The sequence below is a fragment of the Lissotriton helveticus genome, chromosome 9, assembly GCF_964261635.1.
Source record: "Lissotriton helveticus chromosome 9, aLisHel1.1, whole genome shotgun sequence".
NCBI classification, from domain to species: domain Eukaryota; kingdom Metazoa; phylum Chordata; class Amphibia; order Caudata; family Salamandridae; genus Lissotriton; species Lissotriton helveticus.
The window spans coordinates 1,053,453,478-1,053,480,572 of record NC_136070.1 but is presented as its reverse complement, the minus strand read 5'-3'; the positions used below and the strand labels follow the sequence as shown (position 1 = coordinate 1,053,480,572).

At 44.0% G+C, this 27,095-nt stretch overlaps 1 protein-coding gene across 1 annotated transcript in view; it reads right to left on the bottom strand.

The window, feature by feature from the left end:
• SLC6A1 (solute carrier family 6 member 1) overlaps positions 1-27,095 on the bottom strand; it is a 598,500-nt gene that overhangs the window by 131,930 nt on the left and 439,475 nt on the right. The window contains exon 9 of the mRNA XM_078661404.1: positions 9,274-9,398. Coding sequence (XP_078517530.1) covers positions 9,274-9,398 — 125 coding nt within the window. The remainder of the gene's footprint in view (positions 1-9,273; positions 9,399-27,095) is intronic.

Below are 27,095 nucleotides of genomic sequence, written 5' to 3'. Positions count from 1 at the left end.
CTTGGCACAAAAGCTGTCAGGCTTAACTTAGAGGCAATATGTAAAGTATGTATGCAGCAATCAACCAGTAATAAAATCAATACCCAACACAAGAAAAATCTCAAACCAATTTAAGAAAATTGAGTACATTTTAATAAATAAAATAACACTAAAATGACAACAATGCAATAAGTAGTGTCAGGGTTATGAATTTTTAATGTTTTGCTTAAAAGAAGCCGCAAGAAACATAAAGTGCTAATCTTAGTTACCCTGTCCTGCTGGACCACGCCAGTCCCAAAAGTTCAGGCCAGCTGCGATGGAGGAAGGGCAAACACAGGGACCAGGTTCCTTCCAGGGGAAGTTTACCTTCTAACTTTGCCCAGTTCCATTTAAGGAGCATCAGTCAGAGTTACACATTGGCAGAGGACCGCAAGGAGATTGTTGTTGGCATCAAGAGCGGTCGCAGGTCAGAGGTTCTCTTTGGCAGAAAATGCATGGCAGTCTTTCTTAATATGAAGAATGCCATGCCGATGAATTCCAGAGTATGTAGCTGGGCTAGTCGAATCTACAGTTAGATGCAGATCTCGTGTTGGCCTTGGTGAACTCCATTCAATTTTGTTGAGGAGACGGGAGACAGTTCTTTTCTGACACAAAGAGCCCAGAAACTCTGGATTATCACCAGCCTTGCAGTTCTTGTAGGTTTGGGTTGGAGGATCTCACTCTAACACCAGCCAAGGGTACAGGACCTGTAGGGGCACCTCAGGGCCAGAACTCACTCCATTAACGGCCAACAGCAGAGTCCAGGCAGGTCCAGGCAGGCCCAGTAGGGGCTGGTAGCTAGGCAGTTGCAGGGAAACCCTCTGGATGTGTGTTATGTCCCTGTAGCTCAAATAGCAAATTAGTCAACTGACACAAGTCACAAGCGGGTTCAGTCTTCTTTCAGGGTCCAGACAGGAGTGCAGTCCTTCTTTTGAGCCTCCACAGGTGTAGGATTACTTTGATGAGAGGTTCAGAGAGTGTCACGTTTATACCCAGTACCAGCCTGTGTGTGCATGTCACCGCCTTTGTCTAGCCCTTACCTGGTTCTGCTCAGTTCTTCCCTTTCCCCTGGGTTTGGTTCCGCTCTGTCTAGGGTGCAAAAGCATACGCAGGCCCAGAAGTGACCTGCATTTGCCAGTAAAATGGCAGGAAGCTTCAGAAGTCAGGAAGGGAGTGGGCACAGCACTCAGGTAAATCTTTGCAGTGCAGGAAGTGCTGAGCACAACCCTCAGGCTATCTTGCTTGGGAGAGGAACACCATTCCCCTCACCCAATGTCCTTTTGTCCCCTGTCTGGAAGGAAACCACATAAGACCACAAGAGAACCATTAACAGTCATGTGACTCTGGACACTGGCAGACAAGAACATTTGGTTTAGGCATACATATGCCAACTTTCTAAAAGGGTAATTTTCAGAATAGTAACCTATAATTTGATTTTACCATTAAAAGGGATCTCAAATTGCAATTCAAATGAGTAGAAGAAGTATCTCTTTATCACCTCTCAAACTGACGTCATCACTTACTAAGGGTTCGATTCTGATTCTGTAAAATTCCCTCAGAATAGCCGTATGGAGCTTTCTCCCCGTACGAATCACATGTAGAACCGTACCAGTACGTATGATGTAGTACGATGTGTACCCAATGCAGTTCGCCATACGAATCGTACCAAAGACTGTACAACTCACAAATCCGTACTAATCGCATTTGGAACGCGCAGTACGCGATGTCCATACGGATCGAAGCTGCATTTTCCAACCCAGCAAGTACGAATCGTATCGACAACACTCCGTATGACTCTTTTCCTACGGGACCTTAAAACATTCGTAAAAGCAGATTTCGCCTCGAAATGTGTACGAAACAGACCCCCCGGGTATGGTGCGTACACCCCATGATTGCAGGGGTACGGTGCGTACACCCCTGGATTTAAGGGGTACGGTGCATATGTCCCCGTGCATACACCCTATGATCGTAGGTGTACGGACCGTAGGGGTACGGTTCGTAAACCCCAGGGTCGTAGTTGTACGGTGCGTACACCCCGTGCGTACAGCCCTTGACTTTAGGGGTACGGTGCATATGTGATAGTGTTGCCCTCTCTACAAATTGCTCATACGCAACGATTACCGTATGAATCGCTTACTCATTCCCCGGTCCGGATCGTACTTGGCGGGTTGTACGGCATTTTTACGAATCATACGGTTCTCTCTGTGGGTCGATGTTGTACGGATTTACACTTCATTTTCGTACGGTTCGCAATGATTCAGACGTATTTTCTCGCGACGGATCGTACTTCGCATTTCGGACAGATCCGAACGATTCGAACGGAAACGGCTACAAATACGAATCGTCGTACGGATTAGTTTCCCGAATCGGAATCGACCCCTAAGTGTACGGTAACCCCTTGTTAGTCGATGGGAGAGCTAGCCTTTCTGATGTGAAAAACTGGAGGGTTAAATACACATGTCCTAATTTTTAAATACCATGCACCCTTCCCTTTGAGCTGTTAAGGTCTGACTTAGGGTGCCCTATATCTATTAAAAATGTAGGTATAAGCCTGGAAAAAGGTTTATTTTGGCAGGTTGAAATGAAAGTATAAAACTGCATGACAGGCTGCAGTGGCAAGTCTGAGACATATTTTGCATTGCTACTTTAGTAGGTGGTACACTGGGTATTTGTAGCATTTAATTTACAGGCCTTCATACATGTAGCACTATTTACTGGGATCTTATAGGTAAATTAATCGTGCTAATTAGGTGTATACCAATTTTACCTTATTTGGCAAAGGAGATCATAATCACTACTCCACCGGTTAGCAGGGGAAAAGTGTGCAGAGTCATAATGCCTACAAAAATGGGTGCAGCAAAAATAGGGTAGTGAAGACAAACACCGGGGGGAATACCACGCAAAGATCATCTATTTCAACAAATCTTTTTTAACAGGATGCCGTTGTTGTAGTGAGAAGACATCTGTGGCAAGTTTTGAGTTGTGGCTTTGAACTAGGTAAAACTGCAGGGGTCCTCACAGAAGGAGAAGGATGGACCCCATAGGAAGGAGACACTATGGAAAGGAAGGCCTGCAGGAAGCTCATGGGATTATGCACTTCAGGAGACTAAAGCAGGGGTTTCTGCAGGAGGCAGTGGAGATGGGGTGATAAATATGGAAGGAAATGGCATGGAGGCTTTAAAACGTGACCCAAAGAGCAGCAAATGCAGAGCTTCAAAATCTTGAGGGTAATGTGTTCTACAGGAAAATAGACTGATGGAGAACAAACAGAGCACTGGAGGTGCATTGGGGAAGAACACTGCAGGAGCCTGGACTGAGTAAGAACTGCAAGATCCTAGACCACCTTTTGAGTCATTGTTGATGGTGAGATTGAGAGGATTTAAAGGATGAGCCCATTGAATTCAGTGGGGATGAAACATTTTCTTGGTTTTCTTGGGTGAGAAGTGTTTTAAGGCAGGTGAGCCTCTTCAGATTAAGGGGAGGCACCTAGCTTGTTTGTAGGGTGAAACACTCCAGCTCAAAGTAATTAGGAGCAAATTGTTCTGGGGGGAGGAAGTGCTGAAAGAGACCAGAGAATAAGAACAGTGCCAGAAGCTGCATGATTAAGTAGAGAAGTGAGGAGGTAAGAGAACAGACCCACTTCTGTACCCCTCATGCCCCTGTACAATCCCATTGGGCAATACAGCTTAATAACTTTCCTCCTATTATAAAACTTCTAAGCTTTCAAAAATGTAATCTCCTCATGCATGTCACCTTGACTGTGGCTACACCCAATACTATTTTGCTCAAGAGTGGTTGGCATTAGAATGTTTGAAGAACACTGCCATTCATAATTGCAGCAGTTGAACATCTCCTTCTAAGTTCACACCTCTTGATCTCTCTCCCTCTACACTGTTTGCTATTAAAACATCATGTACGTATGAGGAGGATTACTGTAAAACGAGACAGTCATTCCTCATGATCATCACAGATAGAATCCATGATCAACTTCGTCTCAAACTATTTTACTGTCCATTTCTAATGCACCACAACCTCCTTTTACTTGTCATAAAGTAGTCAAAAACAGCTGAAACATTTCACACTGCTTTCCAAAAAACATATTACATTTTATTCTACTGGTATGATTACTGTTGCATTAGCAATAGTTAGGTATTAAATATCTAATCTTTCGTATTTACGTTTGTCTGGGCCTAAAGGTTCACGTGAGTGTGCTGATCTTGTTTTGTCTTATCATTCTCAGCATCTCTTGAAAAGTTTAGCCTTGACCTAAGAAAAGCAGCTGAAATGAAATGTAGGGGGCCTCCTACAGAGCCCAGAAGAATATGGTCTGCCTGGGATTACTGGAATTTTTCAGATGTGGGTTCTCTAGTCTACACCTTCTGTTTCAGTTTGATCCTGAGAGTGAGTTTCTGACAAACCACCTGACAACAATGACCCCCTAATCCTAGATGATTCAGTTGACTTCCAGGAAAGCTACATTAACATTTCAAAATAATATGAAGCGTGTAAAATTGACCTTTTGCCCAGTGCCCACAGTAATTGAGAAGATTCACAGATTCAAATACACTGGGGCACTTTGTCACCATACTCCAGGCCTTTGACTGATAAATCGTTAACATATTTAAAGTTACATTTTCAATTCTTCTAATAGTAACACAGCATGTGTATGTGAGCACTGAAAGTAACTTTTGGGACTGAGTTTCAACATGTTATATTTAAAGTTATAAATTATGTAAAGTTATATGAGTTCTTTGTCAAACATGTGGCCTTCACTAAATAATGAGCTGATAATCCCTAGAGTTACATAAGATAACTCTTGAGGTGCTGCATTAAGAACCTGGCTCTGTGCACATTATCTTTTTTCTATACATATTGTATATCAGCTTTTCTTTTGGCTCTTTAAAAATAGAAATAATTGTTTTTGGCATATCACTGCACAACACGGTGAATAGAACCATTGAAGAAGAATTCTTAAACAGTCTATTAGTATTCCAAATAGAAGCATGTAGATAAAGTAAAGTAAAGCAACAGCTCTCTGCTTAAAACTTGAGAATTTCCCAGGGTTCTGTACATATTTTTTGCATAATTTATGTGGCTCTGTAAGCCTGAAAGAATAATTCTCTGACGTATACTGCGCCTGCTTTGGAAAGGGGTTTGCCAATGAAGCCTTCATCACTCGTGCTGATCTTCGATGTTGATGCTTGCTCCATCCAAGGTACTTTTACAGCGGGACCTGTGTGATTCCAGTAGCCAGCCTGCCCTTTATCGCGGTCCAATGCGATTTCAAGTAACTAAAGCCTACATTTCTTACGGTTCTATTTATTGTATTTTTATCGTTTTGGTCTTGTTTTACTCATTAAAATATAATCTAATTTACTAATCATGTGTGGAGTATTTTTGTGGGGTATTCATTGTGTTACTGTGTGTGTTTTTTACAAATACTTTACACATTGCCTCTTTAGATGAGTCTGACTGCACTGTGTCAAGCTACCAGAGGGTGAGCACAGGTTATCTTTTAGTGTGTATCTAGCTTACCCTGACTAGAGTGGTGGATCCTGCTTGGACAGGGTGCATACCTCTGCCAACCAGAAACCCCATTGGTAACACGCAATCATAGACACTTAGCTTAGGTAAGAACTACAATTAGGTTACCGAGGGAAAAGAAAAATGTATAGTTCGGTATATGGGCAGCATTTAAAACCAAGATTAATATATACCTGAAGCTATCGGGGAAATAAAGTTTACAGAATGTTAAATTGGCATTTGAAGTATACATCTTTCCACTGAAGCCAGAAGAACACGTTTAAAGTAAACTTAAGGCTATACACCTACATATACTCTTCCAAGTATTCAAATTACAAACAAAGCATCACCGCACCACAATAAATATTAGCTTGTCAAGATGTTTAACATTGCCAAAAGGGATGTCATTAAAAGTATTTTAAGAGCGGTCTTACACACCAAACTCACCCTATGGAACACTTCTTCACAAGAATGTATCATTTTAGGACAGGTACAGAACAGATATGGAAAGCTTGAACATGATTCACTACTTCTCTAATTGTGTAATTATTACTTGGTTAGACTGCTAGCTCAAGATGAATTGCCCAATGCCGTCACCAGACAATAATTAGCTTGACACAACATTGCATGGGAGCAAACTTGGAATGTTGCTGCAGAATAGTCAGTTGCGCAGAACCATGACTTGCATGGTAACATCTTGAGACAGCTTGCCAAGACAGAATAGTCTAGCCCATGTAAAGTGCTTCACCAGTATGGGCATGGAGGTCAAATAACCTAACTCCCAAACCTTTCTGTAGAAAGAGATTCTAATGCAGAGTCATAAACATCTCATGTATAGTGACCAGCAATTAAAATGCAGTGATCAATGGCCTCAGTCAAAGAATTAAAAAAATCAGCTACAACAAATATCTCAATCCAAACATCTCTGTTTTATAATCATAACGCAAATCTTAGTTTCACAAAATATAGTAGTTTTACGTCACATCGAATATATGTTTCACATTGGGTTATGGTTCCTCCTCAAACATGCAATCATTTTCATTGTGTAGTACCTCACGTTTAGCTTTTAAAATATTCTGCAGTTCTGAGAATCCAACGTTAATTAAAACAAACATAGAGGGGGTCATTAGGATTGCAGACGAACTTTGTCTGCCCGCCATCCCATCGGGAAATGGGACCGCCCGTCATGTGGGGGACATAAAGATGTGCCTGCCACAGTGGCGGGCGCATCCTGCATTCCTGGCATTGTAGCGGGCGGTGCTGAGTGCACCGCCCGCCACAATGCCAGGAAAGCATGTTGTGCACTTCCATGCACAAATGGCAGGCACCGTTCGGTGCCTGCCATGTTATGCATGGAACTGCAGGGGGGTACCGTAGGTACCCCCTATGTGCGCCCCCACCCCGAATCACTGGGGGCCCACAACGGGCCCCTTAAGCATTTACCGCATGCCCTTCAGTGGCTGCAATGCCACGGAAAGGCATGTTTCTGCACCCATGATAATATGGCTGGCGGTGTCTGACAGACACCACCACCATATTAAATTCTTTTCCGCCCGGTGAACTTGTTGACCGGGCAGAAAAGCGGCGGATGGTCTTTCCGTCCGCTGCGGTCCCCCCCCATAGTAATATGGCGGGGGGAAATGGGTGGCAGGCGGGGATGGATCTCGGGCGGATCGCCACCGCCATGCGGGCGGTGGCGATCCGCCCGAGATCCTTATGGGCGCCTTAGACTTGAAATTCCTACTCTTTTAAATAACCAGTGTGCAGTGTTCCATATTATGCAAAATGTGATTGTACAAATATAACACTTCACAGACAATGTAAATGTTCATTCAATTTCAGAGAATGTCTTATAGACTGAGGTGTGGACCACATTAAGAATTATTAATAACCATGGAATATTCTGACTGGTAGACATGTGTTGGTATATTATAAATCTGTTTATTTGAAAGAAAATACATTCCTAATTCATTATCAATGAGACAGAAATCATAACTATTGGATCGGATGTAATGCTGCTTTAAGAACCTGCAGTAGAAAACAAGAATTGGCAAGGCTAACAGGTCTAATTTAATGTGAAAGTGCATGTAAACAAAAGCAAGCATAAATATTTTGTCCATGTGATAGTGCTTTAACTCTAGAACTTTTAACTTTTTTCAGTGCTTGCTAGTGGCACTGGTAGCTGTAATAATGGGACCATTGAAATTCGTAGAAATAGTGGTATTTTGGTGGTGGAATTGGTGGCAGTGTTATTGGTGCTGGTGGTATTGAGTGATAACATTTGTTCTGATATTAGTGGTAGTATTGGTGATGATATTACAGGTGGTATTAGTACTGTGGTGTTAATATTTTTGGTCTTGGTTTTCAAGGTACTGGAAGCATATGTGGAGTGCTGTTGTCAGTGGCTTTGTTGTTACTGGTCGTATCATTAGTCATGGGGATTGGTGGCATTTGTGGTGGTGATATGACATTAGTGGTGGTAGCTGCAGTATTGGTGGTGGGATTTCTGGTGTGATATTGGTGGTGGTAGATTTGGTGGGTTGTCTTATTGGTGGTGGTATGGTATTTGTGGGCTTGGTGATGGTATTGGAAGTGATCATATTGGTAAGGGTGCTGTTGCAGACATTTGCGTTAGTAGTATTGGGGTGAAAGGAAGGTGCTGGTGTGGTATGGGTGTTAGAATTGATGCTGTGTTGGGGATGCTGGTAGTGGTGATGGCGGTAGTATTAACATGAGTACATTCGTACATATTGTACATTCCTAATTTCTTTTGTATATCACATCAGGATGCCATAACCATAGGATAGCCTTCCGATATGACAAAATAAAAAGCAACTGGAAGACATATTAGAGTGTGGGTTGCACTTGCATCTTAACAAAAGCATAAAAATGTTGTTACAGTAAAAAAAAGAATGTTTAAAAAAAATGCATATATGAGATTAAGAAATGAATGTGTTAACAGTGTAATCGCTGAAAGAGGCTGGTCAATAAATCAAAGATTGAATGGGCTGATCTAAGCTCTTCTCTATGTTTATTATGTGCAAAAGGTCACGTAGACAGCTTCACTGTCAATCTGACCTAATAAGTAAGTTCAGAAGAAATTGTGTTTAAGATGGCACTATTAATGATTTATTTTGAAAAACGTAACTTTCTTTAAGGTTTTTTTATTGAGGCACTGAAACCATGGAGGCCATTTAGAGACTGCTAAATGCTGGGCATCCTACGAAAAGCACTGGATGCCTCGATCTCTACACATTTCGATTTGCCCACTATATTTAAAACTGGGTGAAGTGCTGTCTGAGGATCCTTAGTCTGTCCATGTTCATCAAAATGTCCACGCTATTTAGGGGAGTCCTGCATTTTTCCTGTTCGAGAGTGCCAGTTGAAAGCCTGGCGGTCTCAAATAGAAAATAAAAGAAAGGATCCCCATGTGCTGGAAAGAAACTCCCAGTGATTCAGGGCCATTGAGTTTTATTTTGCAAAAATAGCTTCCCGTTTTGGGTATCATTGCTGATACCTATTTGTGGTCTACTAGCCAATTTTGCAAATACCTGCAAAGTTGACACAATCTTTCTCAGTGATAATAAAATTAATGTGTACTAATTTTGATCGGGTAGTAGTATTTGTAGAAAATAATTCTGTATCTGATATGCATTGGTGAATGCATGCTGGTAATTAAATCATACTGTATTGTTTACCCAGTAATAAGAGACAAATGAAGAAATGTTATACCTGAAGCTGCGACATCTGCGATTGGTCTGTGGGTGACATGGGCCATGAATCCAACAATGGAGAAGATGACGAAGCCAGCAAACATACTAGTGGCTGAATTTATGCAGCACACTATTATCGAATCCCTATATAAAAAAAAGCAAGATATTAATAAATTACTACCTGTTCTCTGTAAGTCCTGTCTATTGCTGCAATATTCTTAAATTCATTATCGAAAAAACAATGTGATGTGAGTCATAACAGGAAAGCGTTAAAGCAAGAAGTGTTGGCTTCAGTGGCGTAACAAAACTTGAGCCCCCCTGCAAAATACATAGCGGGGGCCCTCCCTGCCCAGCCTACCACATATCACATGTTATGAGGAGGGCCCCGGAGACCCCCGCACCATTGGGGCTGCAATGGCTTTGTTACACTACAGCTGGGAACCACCGATGGTCACTAAGTAAAGGCAGTTACTTCACTTTGGACTTGTGTGGGAACAGTGAGTGCAGTGAGAGGGTTGGAGAGTCTTTCATTAAATCACATGAATGAGCCATGTTGGACCTCACCAACAGGCAGCCTTGCACCTCTGAAACACCATTTTAGTCAAGAGTGGGAGACCTGGGGACTGAAGGGAAGTCTTTTCCGGTTTATGCCAAGTGGCCACTTTAGGACTTCTGACTCACTAACTGAAGACAGAAGGAGTGGAATCTAGGAAACATTGAAACAGATCATGACCTGCAGGTTGCTGTGTGGTAGAGGTGGGCGAGCCACCAAATTACCAAGGAGAGGTGCGCCAGATTCGAGCAGAGGGTCTCGCTTGGCTCTAAGAGCCCATGCATGAGCTGAGCCCTGAAAATGTTTGGCATGTGAACTGTGCAACAAATACCATGTACCACAGTGAATTGCAAAAGCATTTTAACTTAGTACATCATCCCTTATCACTGCTTTAAGACACTTATTAAAAGTAACAGTTTTCAAACATGAAAGTAAAAACATTCCTACCCCTCCCACCACCCGTCATGACAACAATGCCATTAGTGAATTACAAAGCAAGTCAGTTGTCATGTGCACCTTGTATGTGGCCTAGATTTTCACACAGAGCAACATTGTAGGCGATTTATATCAGACAGAAGAAAGGTGGTTGTAAGCGTACATCCCGAAATTGCATATTTTAAAGTGCTCAAATATTTGCCTAAGAACACACAGTTTGGTCAAGAAGGGAAGCTGGGAAACATTCAGAGCTTTCTGATTTACATTCTTACATTTAAACTCTAGATGGATATTTTTTCAATCTCATGTTTCACATCAAATGTTAATGTTTTCCTTTAATTCTTGGTGCATTAGTTTATAGCATGGGTGGCTGGCAGAAGCCACATGAAAGCTTGGCTCGTATTGGGCTTGAGGTTCCAAGAGGACCTCAAGCTTTTCCAGAGCCAGGTTCGAGCATTCAGTGGCTCACCCACCTCTACCGTGTGGACGCATAGGCGGGTTCTGTTTGGAGAAGCTTGAACAGATTTGGAGAGTCCCCATCAGGAGCATGTCCCTTACTAATTTCACTCTGGTTGCAGCAAGTGTGAGTAGTCTGGTATTTCTAATGTTAGGTCTGGGTGAAAGTTTAATTATGGCTGCCAAATTCATACAATTTCCAATTTGTGTTTTTATGCAACATTTCTCAAACATTGTCAGCATGCAATTTTGTGTACTTTTTGCACACAGGAGGCTCATTTGTGCAAGAAATACCTCACCGGTGGACACGTTCTGATTACACCAATCTCATGCCGATATTTTTTTTAAAAGAGATCTTTGTGTGATACCTGCAAACCAATTTTTTTTATAAAGTACAGTTTCACAAATGTAATGATTTAATTTAATGACATTTTACAAAGAACTCGCACATTTTTTCACACTCCTGGTTATTACTATAAGTTCCTCTTTTGTGTGCTACAATATTTTCCTGGTATCTGTAGGATTAGGATTAGTGACAGCAGTACTCCCAAATTCCTCTGGCCCTACGAAAAGTCCCCTTTAAATTATAGTCATGAATTGAAATTATGTTCAGGGCCAGCCCGCAGCAATTGGCGTAACGAAACTTGAAGGGCCTCCTTCCCGACTTACTTAGGATCTCTCAGATCAGGGTACTACACTGAGGGGGCCCACTGGATCTCAGGCCACCCGCACTGTGGGGACTGCGGGGGCCTTTGGTACCCAACTGGGTTTCTATGGGTCTGATTACGATCTTGGTGGATGGGATACTCTGTCACGTTTGTGACGGAGTATCTCAGCCCCCAAGATCGTAGTCAGGCCCTTTATCTTTTCTGTAACACACTTATGTTTTTTGCAAACTGCAAGTGAAGAAAATAAACATTGCTCAGATCATGTTAAAAGAATTCAGAAATGCTTGATGTCCTGCAGGCTTGATAAATAGTATTAGAAATTCAGTGCATGGAAATAAATATGTAATGTCGTGCTACATTAGATACATTTATCCCTTCCCCTCCTTCTATACCCATTGACTCTTTTGTTAAAGGTGTATGTATATTGTACATAGCTGTAAAAAAGGTGTAAATTGCTAGCTTCATATGATCATTCTAAACTGCCTAATACTAATCTAATCAATATTTTGATGTGAATTATGTGCTATACTCTTAAAATCACGTTCGTTTAACCTGAATATTACTTTCAATGTTTTAAAATTAAAATTATTTTAAAATGTTATCTTAAGGATTTTAACATCGTCAAAGAAGAACTGGAGACTTGCATGCTCATTTAAAGTTTGGCAGATTCAAACTCACTCTTCCCCCTCCCCCTCTCCCATGGTTCCCAATGCCAGAGCCTCCGTTTGCTTCTCATGGCAAAACCTTGACCTAAGAGCCTATCTGCCACTGGGCCACCAGCAGGTAATAGTGACAGTTGCTCTGCCCTACAGGAGTATAAGGCATGGCGATCTAAGGCAGCAAAATAAATTCATCAACCAAACTCTGAGAGGGAAACCACAGTACTCATCAAGGCCATGGATTTTTTTTATTTTACAAGGTCAAACTCCTGCTTTGCAAAGCTCTCTACCTTTGGTGCAAAAAGGGCATGGTGACTGCATTAAAGAATTTAGAGACAAACCTTATGCAGGTAGGTATCTCTAAATCATATGGATGGTCCAATGTTTAGAATGTGGAGTCCATAGCTTTTGCTGATCATCAGCCTTTTTTTTTTAAAATAAGGTACTTTCTTTGAAGATCTTTCGTGTTGATCACATCTTACAAAGTGATGGGGTAACAAGTATTCTGAGTTTAGTTTATTGTATTCTTTTATAAGTGATTTTCTAGTCTCTTGGATAAAAAGAAGAGCAACACTTAATGGAATCTATTGGTCTTAAACTCATGTTGAGGAGGATTCCTCCTGCTGTTTGCATTTGAGGTGTTGGTAGCCTATTTAGTGTGGGACACATATTCGGGTGGTCCATGATCCTAAACATGAGGACTTTGATAAAACAAAATATGAATTAGTGGAAGTATTCATTTGAAGAGTCACCTTCTGGGGCAGAAATGAAAGAAGGCTGTGATTTATTCCTTCACTTGGAATAATACTTTGCCTGCTGATTCACTATGAATTATTGTGGTCCTCGAATTAGAATACCCTGAAGAAGTTCACCTTTGTAAAGGAAATGTGTTGGCTGAGACTGTATCAATTTGAATTCGTAAAGAATGATTTTTGTGAACATGAAATGAAGAAGAAACAATAAATGTGGGTATTTGAACTCCCTTATTTATTAAGTGCACCATTTTATTAATGAATTATTGTTATCTGCTTTGCAGAGGTGTCTAGGAGCAACTGATATCATTAAGGTGTGCACCAAATGTAACTCTAGGGATGGATATGCGAGTTGGCTTTTACCTGTTACTTTTTATATATCTTTGGGATACTAATGATAAAAGTGAATCTACTGGAAATTACATATCTACCACCAATATAGTGCATCGGTATCCTTCATCAACATGTATGTATCCCAAACTAACAAAGTCACATAGGCGAGAAAATATTACTTTTCCACATCTTCGGCATCTATTCAGAGTTACAGTTTCACCTATGAATGCATATATAAACATGATTAATGTAACTGTGTCCATTAATTTCATGGATAATGCACCCTCAAAGAGGTGTGGGATATATTTGGAAGGTCAAAGAAATAGTTTTAATCTATTATGTTTGAAGGAGACTTGTTTTGACTATGCTTACTGGTTCTATCTAGGACACTTGACTACCTCCACTACACCGTATACAAGATGCAGAACTCACCTGAAAGTTTAAATGTGATGCTACATTGGAAACCATTTGACCAGATTACTACAGGTTTATTGGCTCTTGTCTTCCTCCCACTTGTTACCTTTAACTCATTGAATTCTCTCTCCATAATCCACAGAGATCTGAATGTTTTTGCATTGGCCCTCTTTTGTAATAGACAAAAGTTACTATTTACCAAATTAGAATAAATGTTCTTGTAATAATCAATATCCTATTTACTGGAAATCCCAGATTAGACATTCCTTGCTTTAAGTGCAATCTGATCAATTTTACAGGAGTTTATTCAGAAAGACACAGATCTCCTATCTTTTTTAAAGACTCATCAAAATGTGGATCTTTATGCCATCTTGATTACAACTCATACTTGACCACTCTAAATTCTATATATCCAAGGATCTGGATAAGATTTTGAATTGCCATCACCATAATAATTGACCTAGACTGGTCAGGCCCATGTAATATTGGACACTGGCTGTCGTCTCTTCCATAATCACTTACTCGAGGGCTTTAGGAAGGCTTGAAAAACAGGATATATTAAAAGTACTTGAATATTCCTTCTACCAGCAAGTTTAACATTCTTCAGGACACCAGGGAAATAGAAAAACTGTTTTTTTCCCTCCTTCTGATTCCAAGCTCTCAAACCTGGACCATAGAAAACTTGTGTTGACCTCACTCCGCTCCACCAAGCTGGGACAAGACTATGGCTAATATGAACTAACACATTTTCCGATAGACACAAAATAGGTAAAACTCTTTGATACATCAGGCCCTATATTCCTAATCCTAAAGTGTCTCTCTTACCTTCTCGGCCATAAGACAATATGAAGAATCAGACACAGGCCATTGAACGTTGTCTTTCTATATTGGCCAGAAAATGCAACTGTCATTAGGGTCATCCATGGAGATTACCAGCCATCCACCACAGTATACTAATCAGGATCAATGGTATAATCTTGAACAACCTTATTTTTGTAGAATCTATTGATCAGTGTCTTACTTAATGTTCTGTAGTTCCAGCCACATGCTACAAATCCCTTCTGGTGGCCTAACCTAAGTTCACATTTTGCCAGATGCGCAGAGTTTGACCTGTCAGCCTTTGGGTGGTCTTTCCCCAAACCTTTTTGCCTTGAACAAAAGAGTCAATGGTTCATGATTGTTGGCATTAGGACTCGGAGCACTTTACCACTGCTAACCAGTGCTAAAGTGTATATGCTCTCTCCTCTAAACATGTTAATATTTGCTCAAGCCCTATTAGCATATTTAATTTACTTATAAGTCCCTATTAAAGTGCATTACATGTGCTCAGGGCCTGAAAATTAAATGCTACTAATGAGATTGCAGCACTGACTGTGCCACCCACTTGATTAGCCCTTTAAGCATGTTCCATGCCTGCCATTGTAGAGTCTGTGTGGGCAGTTCAAACTGCTGTTTCAACATAGCAAATACACCTTTTGTCAGGCCCAAACCTTGCTCTTTAATACATATGTCATCCCTAGGATAGGACCTACACAGCCCCGAGGGCAGGGTGCAATATATTTTAAAAGCATGCCCTCTACTGGTACTGGTAGTGAAAAACTCTTAAATAAATTATTTTACTACTGAAAAGACTCCCATAGGATACCAGTGGGATTTCCTTATTACATTTTATAAGTGTAATTTCCAAATGGGAAGACTGGTTCAAGTTTGGTATCTCTAGAGTCCTAATCCTAACATGGTGAAGTTGAATTTTAAATTATATTTCTGAAAATGCCACTTTTAGAAAATTCCCTTTTTCTTGCCTTAACCATTTGGTTTCTGCAGCTTGTCTCTGGACTGGGTGTAATTGGCAGGAATACTATATGAAATCCTCCTAGATAGCCACACACAATGGGAGCTTAGATGTGACTGAATAGGCCATCATTGGCAGGATGTGAGGGAGGAGCTGGTCCCAGCCACACTTACACCTTAATAGGCTGTGCCCTGTTCCCACACAAAGGGCTGCATAACCCCTGTAGTTAGTCTGGAGCCAGGACAGGGAAGCCAAGGCATCTGTGCACTTTACATTAATGCCTCTAGAAGCGATTCCCCACTTCACAGGCACAACAGTGTATAAAAGAAGTACCTCAGCCACAACCACTTCTGGACCTGTGGATAATCTGCCAGGAAGATCTGCTGTGCTGCTGAAGGACTACCACTCTGCTGATCCCTGCTCTGCTGGACCTGTGGCCTGCTACCCTCTTGCCTTGGCGAGAAGGACTGGACCTGCATCTCTTGAACTCAGAATCTAGAGTGACTTTTGGCTGGCCTCCTGATCTGAAGCATCAGGGACTTAACAGGCTTCCAACCATCTTGCACCGGCACCTGGACTCTGCCATCCGTGATTCTGTCCTACCAAGTGGTTCCACCCCAGTCCTATACCCTTGGAAGTGGGCCCAAGGTGCTTGACAGTGGAACAGATGCATCTTCGCGGCTGAGCGACGCATCCCCAAGCAGAACCGATGCATCTTCTTGGCTGAGCAGCACATTCCTAAGCAGAACGGAACCATCACCACTACTGCATGGATTGGACACATCACAGAACACCGGTATGACATTACTAGTCCTCGGGACTGACTGGTCGCCCTCGGGGCGACGCATATGCAGACCAGGGGGCAGATTTATGTCGGACTTGCGCCACGTTTATGCCGCCGTTGCGTCACGCAACGGCGCGGAAACGTGGCGCATCCCTGCGACCTATTTACAATGTGACGCATCTAGGCAGATGCGTCACGTTGTAAAGCCCTGCGCCACATGAAACCTGCGTCAGGTTTCATGTGGGCGTTCTGTCGCAGGGTGGGCGTTCCCTCGTAGGAAAGCCCTGTAAAACTGACGCAGTGAAAACTACAAGATTTCACTGAGTCAGTTTTACGACGCTGCTGGGTCAAATCCTTACGCCTGCTTGAAGCAGGCGTAAGGAGTGATGCACCACGTTATGTATGGGTGGCCTCTGTACATTGCAGTAGTTGCGTCGCACTTGCGACGCTACTCCAGCACTGCGCCACCCGTACACCACAAGATGCGTCACGCATCTGCCCTTCCTTGCACCATGGTGCGCCGCATCGTAAATGCGGCGCATCTGTGGTGCCGCAAGGAGGGAATTGCGTGACGCATCAGTTCTGGCGCATCCCTGCTGATTTGCAGAGATGCGCCAGAACTCATAAATCTGCCCCCTAGTCCTCACATCTCTCATAGACAACAACCTGGATGCCATCAGACAGCTTTGCAGCTCCTTGGAACAGACGCATCTCAAGCTGTGCTTTGCATACCTGCTCCTGGGACTTAAAATTGCCAGCCCCATTGATGGGATCTTCGATGTTGACGCAACATAACCTTGCATCCCAGCCTCAATGCATCTCTGAACCAATGCATCGCTTCAACTGTTCTGCGTTTCTTCGACCTAGATCTATGCAATGCTCCCAACCAGGATTTAAGGCACTTTGTTTGCTAAGCCACCAAGGGGGTGGGAACAGGTTAATTTGGGATTTGCTTGTGCTTTATCCTGACAAGAAATGTGGTTGCTGCTTGACCAGGGTTTATATCCTAGTCAATTAACAACACAGTTTCTTACACATACTCAGTTCACCAATGTTATTAATGAAATCAACAAAGACTACCATTCACCAGAAGTTTCAACAAGCAGGACATTTGAAATCAAGTCCTTATCAATATTGTCTCAATACTTTGCATGTGATTGCAACAAAGTGTCAGCATCTTAGCACACCAAATAAGAACATTGAATGCCTGTCTGCAAATCCTACACCATTCAGAATTTTGACCCTGGTATGCACATCTACAACAGGGCCCTCTTTCAATTTGCAGGAAAACTTTATTTGATCTCTGGTACCAAAGCTTGGGATAATATATCAAACAACAATTGCAGGCACATCACAGTCATCAACACAATTCAATCACCCTCCGCAATGGCAGCTGCAAATGGTCGAATCTTTCCCTTCAGTACTTTGTGCAAATTTGCGAATTACACTCAAATTCATCTAAACATATGCAAACTTAAATTTGCCATCATGGTATATAGTATGGAATGCTGGTCAGAAACATACGCCTGATATTGGAAAATTGCCAACCAGGAATGCATGTTACAGCCTGAAACAGGAGCAGGAGAAATTCCTTTTATTGGCAATATCCTGGGGGGGGTCTGCCAATGGGCTCTGGGCAATGTGTTTCCTTTACTAACATGCCTCGATAGTTCCTGCGCCCTGAGCTCACCTCTGCTAGCATATTCCACATGGATATTAGCTGTAAGGAAATACCCGGAACATTAAAATGTACTGTTTTGGGGCTTTTTATGCACAAGGCAGGCTAGACAGAGTTAACTGGTGCCTGGCTGGGTGTGACTCTCGGGTGGGTAAGCCCGCAGCAGCTTTGTTTTCCCTAGAGGGACTGCCATAGTCTCACTTAATTACACTACATGGAACCGGCCACCTGCTACAGGCATAGCCGAGGAGGTGAAACCAGCATGACACGAAGTCAGCGGAAACCATGTTTTCAAGGCCTGCATCCACAGCCCCAGCCTCCACCCAGCCCCCAGCACTGGCAGGCCTTAGCTGGACTGAAAACATCTCCTGTGCATTGCCACATGTGTTTGGGGATGGGCGAGCAGGGGGCACGCTGAGTGCAGGTACTGGCAGAATGTTTTTTATACGGCAGGATCTTTTCAAAACTCTCCCTCGAGACGTCCCTGTACCCTGGACTACTTGCCATGTACACCTGCCCAGCTGAACTCCCTGGCAGCTCCATGGCTGACTCCCAGCAACACCACTGTCTGAGCAATGGGCACTGCACCCCAGTTGGGAAGCTTGACACAGCCCTAGCAAATTAATATGCAAGAAGAAGCACATGAACAAATGACTGCAAGTAACAGTGCCTAGAAACGAAAGTGCTATTAGTATGGGACGGGGCGAAGCAGGAGAGGCTCAGAGTCCATAGGTGAGAGTGGTGAAGGGAGGTGCCTGCCTGTCCTAACTTGTGCACATGATGAAGCACTTCGCTGCAGTGTGTGTGTTAATCAATTTTGAATGTATACTGTCCTACTGGGTATGCTTCATTTTAAGTTTTCCATAAATCTGTTAGTTACTTGTATATGTTTGTAATGTGAGGGACTGTGTTGTTACATGCGTTAAGGTGTTACGTGAATTACATTGGTTATTTGTTTTATGAACCGGTTCACACAATTTATTATCGTACTTAAGAACATTTCTGTAGTGCATTATACAGCATGAGAGCTCTAGGCACATGTCATATGACATTGCTGCGGTTTTTTTAAAGAAAGAATTCAGGCCTGCCACTCGTAGGTATGCAGTGGGACCCACTGGGGTAAATGTTTGTTTTGTTAAAAAAAAACTAAAATAATTTGCCATTGAAGTGCCACATAATTTTTATTTTTGTGCCGCTAAATTCCGATTTTTGTGCTGCTAAAATTACAAACTAATGCCACAATATCCTGGCGGGTCTGTATAGCGGCACAGTGTGAAAAAAGTGATTGACTGGAATGTGACCTTTATAACTGCCAGTGAATTAGAGAAATTTCAGAATTTCATTTCTTGTGTTTTGTTTTTGCCATCAAGGCCATTCTAATACGTTTTTGCAAATGTAATATAAGGAAATTATTGACATTTACAGTTTATTCTAAACTAGTGACACAAGATCTCTTTCGTGTTCATTTTAAAAAATAGACCACTGCTTGATCAAATTACTCTCATTTCCAGAAAATGGCACTGTCACTTCATGCCTTTATTTGTTATTTTCTAAAATGTCTCCAGTTTTTTGCCACAGCGGGAGCACAGAGGGGCATATTATCAAGGGATTTATCTCGGCTTTTTTGGCATTAAAAGCCAAGAAAGCGGAGATAAAATTATCTCCCTATCAGCAACAGGGTGCTAACACGCAAATTTGCATGTTAGCACCCTTTTTCTCTACGCTTCCCCTTGTATCTCTAATGAGATGCAAAGGGGGCGTTCCAGAGAAAAATAATAGGAGAAATGTTGTTGGATTTCGCTAACCCTGTTAGTGATAGAAAAAGCAGCGCTAACCGCGTTTAGCGCTGCTTTTTTTACACTTGGTATTTTCCTGACTTACTATCATCAATAGGAGTACAGGGGGAAAAAAGGATAAGGCCGCCCCCCACTCAAACAACTGTAAACAAATAGCGCCTTACCTACTGAAACTACATCAAAGATTTATTGACCACCCGGGACAGTCTGATGCATCGTCCAGATCCTCCAATGTGTTACCTAACACTAAACCCCTGGGTCAAATATGTAGATGATTTAAAGCAAAAAACAAGGACAGGTCCCAGTGTTTCAGAAAAATGTGTGAACACAGAGAGAGAACCTCACGGACGTAACTCCCGAGGGGGTTCCTGGTTAGCAATGTTCAGTGTACCCACTTCTCATCATCGGTTACTCTCTCTGGGTGGAGTGTGAGAAAAAGTCAAAAAAACACACAAAGTGGTATGTGAAAACAATAACCAATGCCACAGTGCACTTATATAAATAGTGTGTCTTTATACATGTGAACCCAACCAAAGACTAGGAAATAGTGTTTGTAGTGCAACCAAAATGTTAAAAAGAATTAATGGTAAGGGTTGCTAGCTTTCTATCTTTATTCTGGTGCTGCAAGCCTTCCAATTTAAAAATGGATTTTCATATACCATATACCATACAAGTTCAAAATGCCGACATGTTTCATTGCTATCCATTCAGCAAATTCGTCAGGGCAGTCTGAGGTTCTTAGTCATCACACTCATATGTGTATCTAGGACCTGTATCAGAAAGATAAAACAGAACACAGAGGTGAAATCATGACACCCCTAGCCAGGGGCTTTCTACTGGAGGTCACTCTTACAACGCCCAGAGGTATATGGGCCTCAGAATTACCTTATGGTTGCCACATCCGGACGTACCGGCAACCATGTGTGGGACCCGTGTCTACTGATCACGTGTCCTTCGGTGCTTTGGTAAGACTCAAGCCCGCTAGAGGAGTGAATATACATAAGAGAGACCAATCAGTGATTTGGCGGAAAATGTACAGGTTTTTTAATTTGCCACGCACAATCACCGAAAAATGTAAAAAATCGCCATGACATCCTCCCGGCATCATCCATACTCATATGCCCCAGTTATAAAAAGTAAAACCGGCTCGCACCGCCAACTATATAGCGTGGGCAATATTCAATCGAACTTGCCTGATGTGCCAGCTATATGTCGCAAGTAATTAAGGGTGGAGAGCACGTCGTATTTACAAGCTTTCCGACCGAACCGACAGTTCCAGAGAGCCTACGAACAAGCTTGCCAAATGCGCCCGGAACATCTCACGGACCGGTCAGATTGACAGACGTCTCATGTCAAGACACACAAGCCAGAGTATCAAAAGTGCGTTTGCCATCTGATTGGCTGATGAAGGTCTCAGTGGTAGAGCAGTTACGTCGGTATCTCAAAAACTGTCCTACCGGGAGATTGTCCCTGAGTGCTCGGGGGTGAAAGTATTGATAATGAAGAAGGGAATTCCTATCCGTGCTTTTATGATGTACACTGGTGATCAGTTTCTGCTCTGATACTGTGATGTCCACATCAAGGTATACCGCCGCCCTGTTGCTGGTGGTCCAGGTGATCCTCAAGCTGGTGTCAGCTTGATTCAACCATTGCAAAAATAACTGGAGTTGGTCCTCTGCACCTGTCCAGATGCAGAGGACATCGTCGATATATCTTTTCCAAACTGTAATGTTTGCCAGGCATGGGTTTGACGGATGTTACACCACATTCTCCTCGAACTGGCCCACATATATGAAGGCCAGACTCGGGGCAAATGAAGCCCCCATCGAGGTCCCGGATATCTGCAAATAGAACTGGCCGCGGTACTCAAAAAAGTTTTTTGTAAGGGCCAACTCTATACATTGTAAGACAAAGGTCTGAGGTGTATCATAAAACCACTCCATCTCCCCCAGGGCCCTCGCTGCTGCCACCAGCGTAGCATCCTGGGGGATACTGGTGTATAATGACTCAATGTCGATAGTGACCAGAATTTGGGTCTCAGGATCGAATGTGATATCATTAAGAATGTTCAAAACATCAGTCGTGTCCTGGACATAGGACTTTTGGCTAACCACCGCTTCCCTCAAGAAAAAATCAGCGAACTGAGACAATGGTTCGAGGACAGATTGTATCCCCGAAACAATGGGCGGCCGGGAGGTGGACGTTGGGGCTTATGGATTTTGGGCAAGATGTAAAATGCCGGTACCCGAGGCTTAGTGTTGTTAATAAAATCAGCTTCTTTGGGGGTAATCCATTTCTTAGCTACTGCGTCAGCCACCATTTGTTTGATGGTATCAAGAAGTTCAGGTGTGGGGTCACGCATAAGCGGGTGGTAATTTGTGTGGACCCCTAACAGTTTGAGTATTTCTGCTTCATAGTCAGAGGTGTTGAGCACCACAACCGCCCCGCCTTTATCGGCTGCCTTGATTGTAATTGTGGTGTTCTGTTGTAAACCCGTCACCGCTTGCCAATCATCCCTACTCATATTCTGTCCTTGTTGACGTGATTGTTTGGCTTCCAATTCATCTATCTCATGGAGTATATGTTGTTCAAACACTGCGACCTCGGGGCCGAGAAGGGAATTGGGAAGACAAAAAGTGGAGGGGCGGTGTAAATTAGTGTCAAAGATGGACAGAGGTGTCTTCTCTTTGTCAGCAAAAAATGTGTGCAATTTAATTTTTCGCATCATTTCGGACATTTCCATCCTACATAGAAAGGCGTCATGCTTAGGAGTGGGAACAAAGCCCAAACCTTTGTTCAATACTTTGCGCTCGTTTGAGGTCAACTCATATGAAGAGAGGTTAACAACAATGTCATTGCTGTCCGGTATCAGGGGTTCACTCAAAGCCCCTGATTCTGAAAAGATCTGCCCCTGCTCCGTGTGACACGGGCGAGTGGGTCTGCCATGTTGATTGCCCTCTGCCCCTGCCTTGGCCTCGTTGTGACTAACCGTTGCCTCTCCGAGCACCTCTCGGGGTTTGCCCTAAAAAAGCTCTCAATAGGACCCCCAAATCTTCGTCTGATCTGTTTTCAGGAGCGAAACTAACCCTGTTGCTAGTTGGTGCTGGGTAGCGGTCTGATGTCTCCTCGTCTTCACTGCTGGTGTTATCGAAGCACCAGTTGTTAGGTGTACGCCTGTTGTCTCTTTGTCCCACTCTCTGAAACTGTTGACCCCGTCTCTGAAAGTTAGGACCACGTTGCTGAGTCACCAGTTTGTCATAATATTCGTCTTCAGTGTAGGGAAATGCCCACGTATGTGTGTAACGATCTAGATTCTTCCTGAGACCCTTAATTTTCTGGTTGACCATGTAAGTTTATATTCTAACAGGTCGCCCTGTATCCTAGTCAGCTGTTCTTTAGCATCAGTAAAAGCAGAATTATTATTTAGACTCTCCTCAAGTCCAAAATCTCCTTTAGAAGGGCCTCACTCAAACGTTTAACAGTGTTAATGATTTAAATGAGCCAGTCCCTTCTGCATTTATTTGCTATAAAACTCCAATCAGTACGAAACTGCTTATCCTCAAGAAAGATCTTAGGTTCGAGACGGACTATCAAACTGGGGGGTGAAGCACCAGCCCTGAGATATTCGGTCATAAGAGCCCCATGTAGAGCAACCATTTGGAGTTTCTTCAGGTTACAAACGCCATTCCCGGCCACAAGAGAGGCCACGCCCCTTTTTAGGCCACGCCCATCTTTGCCGAATATAAATACTCGCTGAACACTAGCGACCGGTTAGACAGACTTACCTCCAGAGGCGGAAGCCGGGAGTTGTACTCGCACATTTATTGCATTTTTAAAAATTTTAGTGTCACTAAATATCTTGTTCCTTTAAACTCACCAGCTTGTGTGAGCATCTTCTGAGCACCGCTCGAGTCAGATCAGGCGCGCACAGCGGATCTTAAAGCTGCCGCGCTGCCTACCACAAACGCCATTCCCGGCCACGAGAGAGGCCACGCCCCTTTTTAGGCCACGCCCATCTTTGCCGAATATAAATACTCGCTGAACACTAGCGACTGGTTAGACAGACCTACCTCCTGAGGCGGAAGCCGGGAGTTGTACTCGCACATTTATTGCATTTTTAAAAATTTGAGTGTCACTAAATATCTTGTTCCTTTAAACTCACCAGCTTGTGTGAGCATCTTCTGAGCACCGCTCGAGTCAGATCAGGCGCGCACAGCGGATCTTAACGCTGCCGCGCTGCCTACCACTAACGCCATTCCCGGCCACGAGAGAGGCCACACCCCTTTTTAGGCCATGCCCTTCCACTCCCCTCCTTCCGGCATAAAACATGTGTATCCACCGGAAGCGCAGCGGACGGGCGCAGCGGGAGCGCCTAAGGCAAGCCCGTCTGCGCCCGTCCGCGCCAGGACGGGCCTTAGGGCACGCCACTCTGACCATTTGATCACGTACTCCGCTCAATCCCTTAAAGAGTTGCAATATACCGCCATCACGCCACCTCCAACGGCTATTCGACGCATATCTGCTGTCGGCCTCACGCGCCCTGACCAACTCCATCTAGGCGGACGCTCACCTGCAGCTGTGTCGATCAGGAACTCCACGCCCATAAGGGTACTATATTTAAACACCCGATTGCTAGTGAAGCACTCCGATGACATTTTCATCTTGCTATCTAACTCCAATCCTGATATGCTCCTGCTTTCAGAAACTTGGCTAACATCGGAGTCCCTTCCAGATATTCTGGCCGCCCTCCCCCTGACTACTACATTCTCCACGCCGACCACCCTGACGACCGGCCCGGGGGTGGGGTGGCAGCCATCATATCTAAACGTTTGCCCTCTATCTCCTCTTATTCTCTTCCCCTCCCAGAGGTAGAGAACTTACTTATCAGTGTGCAAACTGACACCGGCCCCCTCACTCTCCTCCTCCTGTACCGGCCTCCCCATCCTATGCCTACTTTCTCTTCCATCATGAGTGAACAACTGTCCACACTGTTAACAATGTACTCCTGCTTCGCTGTTTTTAGCGATCTAAACTATTGGTTTAATGACATCAACGCCGGCTCTCATGCCACTGAACTCTTCGAGACTCTAAAGAATCTGAATCTCACTCAACATGTCTCCCAACCCACCCATATCAAGGGACACATTCTGGACCAGATCTGGTCCTGCAACCTTACCCTATCCCTACCAGACATACTCCCCTGTGTCTGGTCAGACCACCACCTGGTGGACACCACCATCACAGTCGCCGGCCAGACTTCCACCCCCTTGATGGCCGGTGGTCTGTCACGGAAATGGAGCACATACAACGCTCAGGGCTTTCTTACCGCCCTTGCCAACTCCTGTCCAGGCTCTCACCCCTTCAAGGACATCGATGAACTAGAACAAGACATAGGCTCCTGGCTAGAGTCGGCTAGTGACCTGTTTGCTCCCCTAGTTAAATTTCCTCCCACCAGGCACAGGAATTCTCATAGGTGGTTCTCGAACGACCTCAAGGCTCACAAATTAAAAACGCGCCAGTTAGAACGCACTTGGAGACGTGACTACTCTGACTCAGCCAGACAGTCCTATCTGTCCGCACGTAAAGAATATAAAGCAGCCATTAGGTCAGCAAAAATGGAACACTTCTCTAAAAGGATCTCATCGGCAGCAGATAAATCCAAGGAGGTGTTCAGAGTTCTGAATGAGCTAACCACTGATGACAGAACCCTCCCAGCTCAGACCCCCACCCAGGAGGCCTGCGACACTCTGAACTCTTTTTTTCTGGAAAAGATCATAAAAATTAAAAAGTCTATCACTTCCCTCCCCCAGTCTTCTCCATTGGTCACTTCCTCCAATAACCCCCTATCCTTCACTACCTTTCCCGCTCTGGATCCGACCTCCCTAGCGGAACTTGCCACTCGTGTGAAATCTGGCTCCCCTAACGACTGCTGTCCACCATCTGTCCTGCAGAGCATTTGTTTCAACCTGCCAGACTGTATTTTACATTTACTTAACAGATCCCTTAGCAGTGGCACCTTTCCTACCTCCTTTAAGGATGCCATCTTAGTACCCCTCCTTAAAAAACCCGGCGCTGACCCTGCGGAGCCGTCGAATTATCGCCCCATTTCCCTCCTTCCCTACTTTTCCAAACTCTTAGAGGCCCATGTCACCCGCTGCCTGTCTCACTTTATTGAATCCTCCTGCCACCTTGAGCCTAATCAGGCTGGCTTCCGACCTGCCCACTCTACAGAGGCTGTCATCCTGGCAGCCCTTGACACACTCAGGAGCAATGCGGACGCGGGCCGTCCCCAAGCCCTCGTCCTCCTGGATCTATCTGCCGCCTTCGACACGGTGGACCACAACATTCATCTCCACCGTGTCGAGCAGGCAGGCATCCAGGGCACAGCTCTTGAGTGGGTCAGGTCCTTCCTCACTGGAAGAACACAGGCGGTCCGCCTGGGCCCTTACATCGCAAAAAAATCCCCTACGTCTTGTGGAGTCCCTCAGGGCTCCTCCCTATCGCCGCTTCTATTCAATTTATATCTCCGGCCACTGATCCAATCCCTTCTGAAATGGGATATCATAGTCTATAATTACGCTGACGACTTGCAACTCATCCTCTCACTTAACTCTCCACAGGCCACCAATACGTTTCGCGCAGTCATGACCCATATCCAACTCTGGATGAACCAGAATCAATTAAAGCTGAATCCCGGTAAAACCGAGCTCCTTCTCCCCGGACTCAGTCTTGCCCATTGGGGCCCACAGTTCTGGCCTCCTGAGCTCGGCTCTCCCCCTATCCCAGCAAAAACTGTAAAGAGTTTGGGCATAATCATCGACGCCGAACTCTCTCTCAAAGCCCAAGTCGGAGCGGTAGTTTCTTCTTGCATGTACCAACTTAGGAGGATCCGCAAAGTCCGTCACCTTCTCGCCCCCGCGGCACTCTCCCAAACCGTCATCTCACTTGTGCTCTCCCGCTTGGACTTTTCTGACTCCATCTATCACGGTCTCCCACAATTTCTGTTACACCGCCTCCAAGTCGTACAGAATCAAGCTGCCCGCTTGATTCATGGAACCCCTAGATGGCAATCAGCTAAGCCTCTGCTCTACAGCCTTCACTGGCTTGTCTCACCTTTAAAGCCCTTCATTGCTCTGGCCCCGGGTTCCTCAAATCCCTCATCCTTCCTCAATGCCCAATACGAAACCTCCGATCAGCTCACCGGAACCTGCTAGTCACTCCCAAAAACAAAACTAAGAAATTCGGCGGCCGCCGCTTTTCCTACCTAGCCCCGGTACTCTGGAACCTTCTTCCTCTTTCTATCAAATCTTCCTCTTCCCTTCTTAACCTTAGGAAATTGTTAAAAACCCACCTCTTTCCCCCTCTTAGCTAGGTTCCCACTTACTGTGCTTCCTCCTCATTCACTCTGTCTATCAGCGCCAGGAAGCTTCGGCGTTAGCGCGCTCTACAAATAGCACCTAAGATAAGATAAGATACTCAATTTGTCCCATTCATCTCTTGCTGTACTGTTGGTGTTCAGTG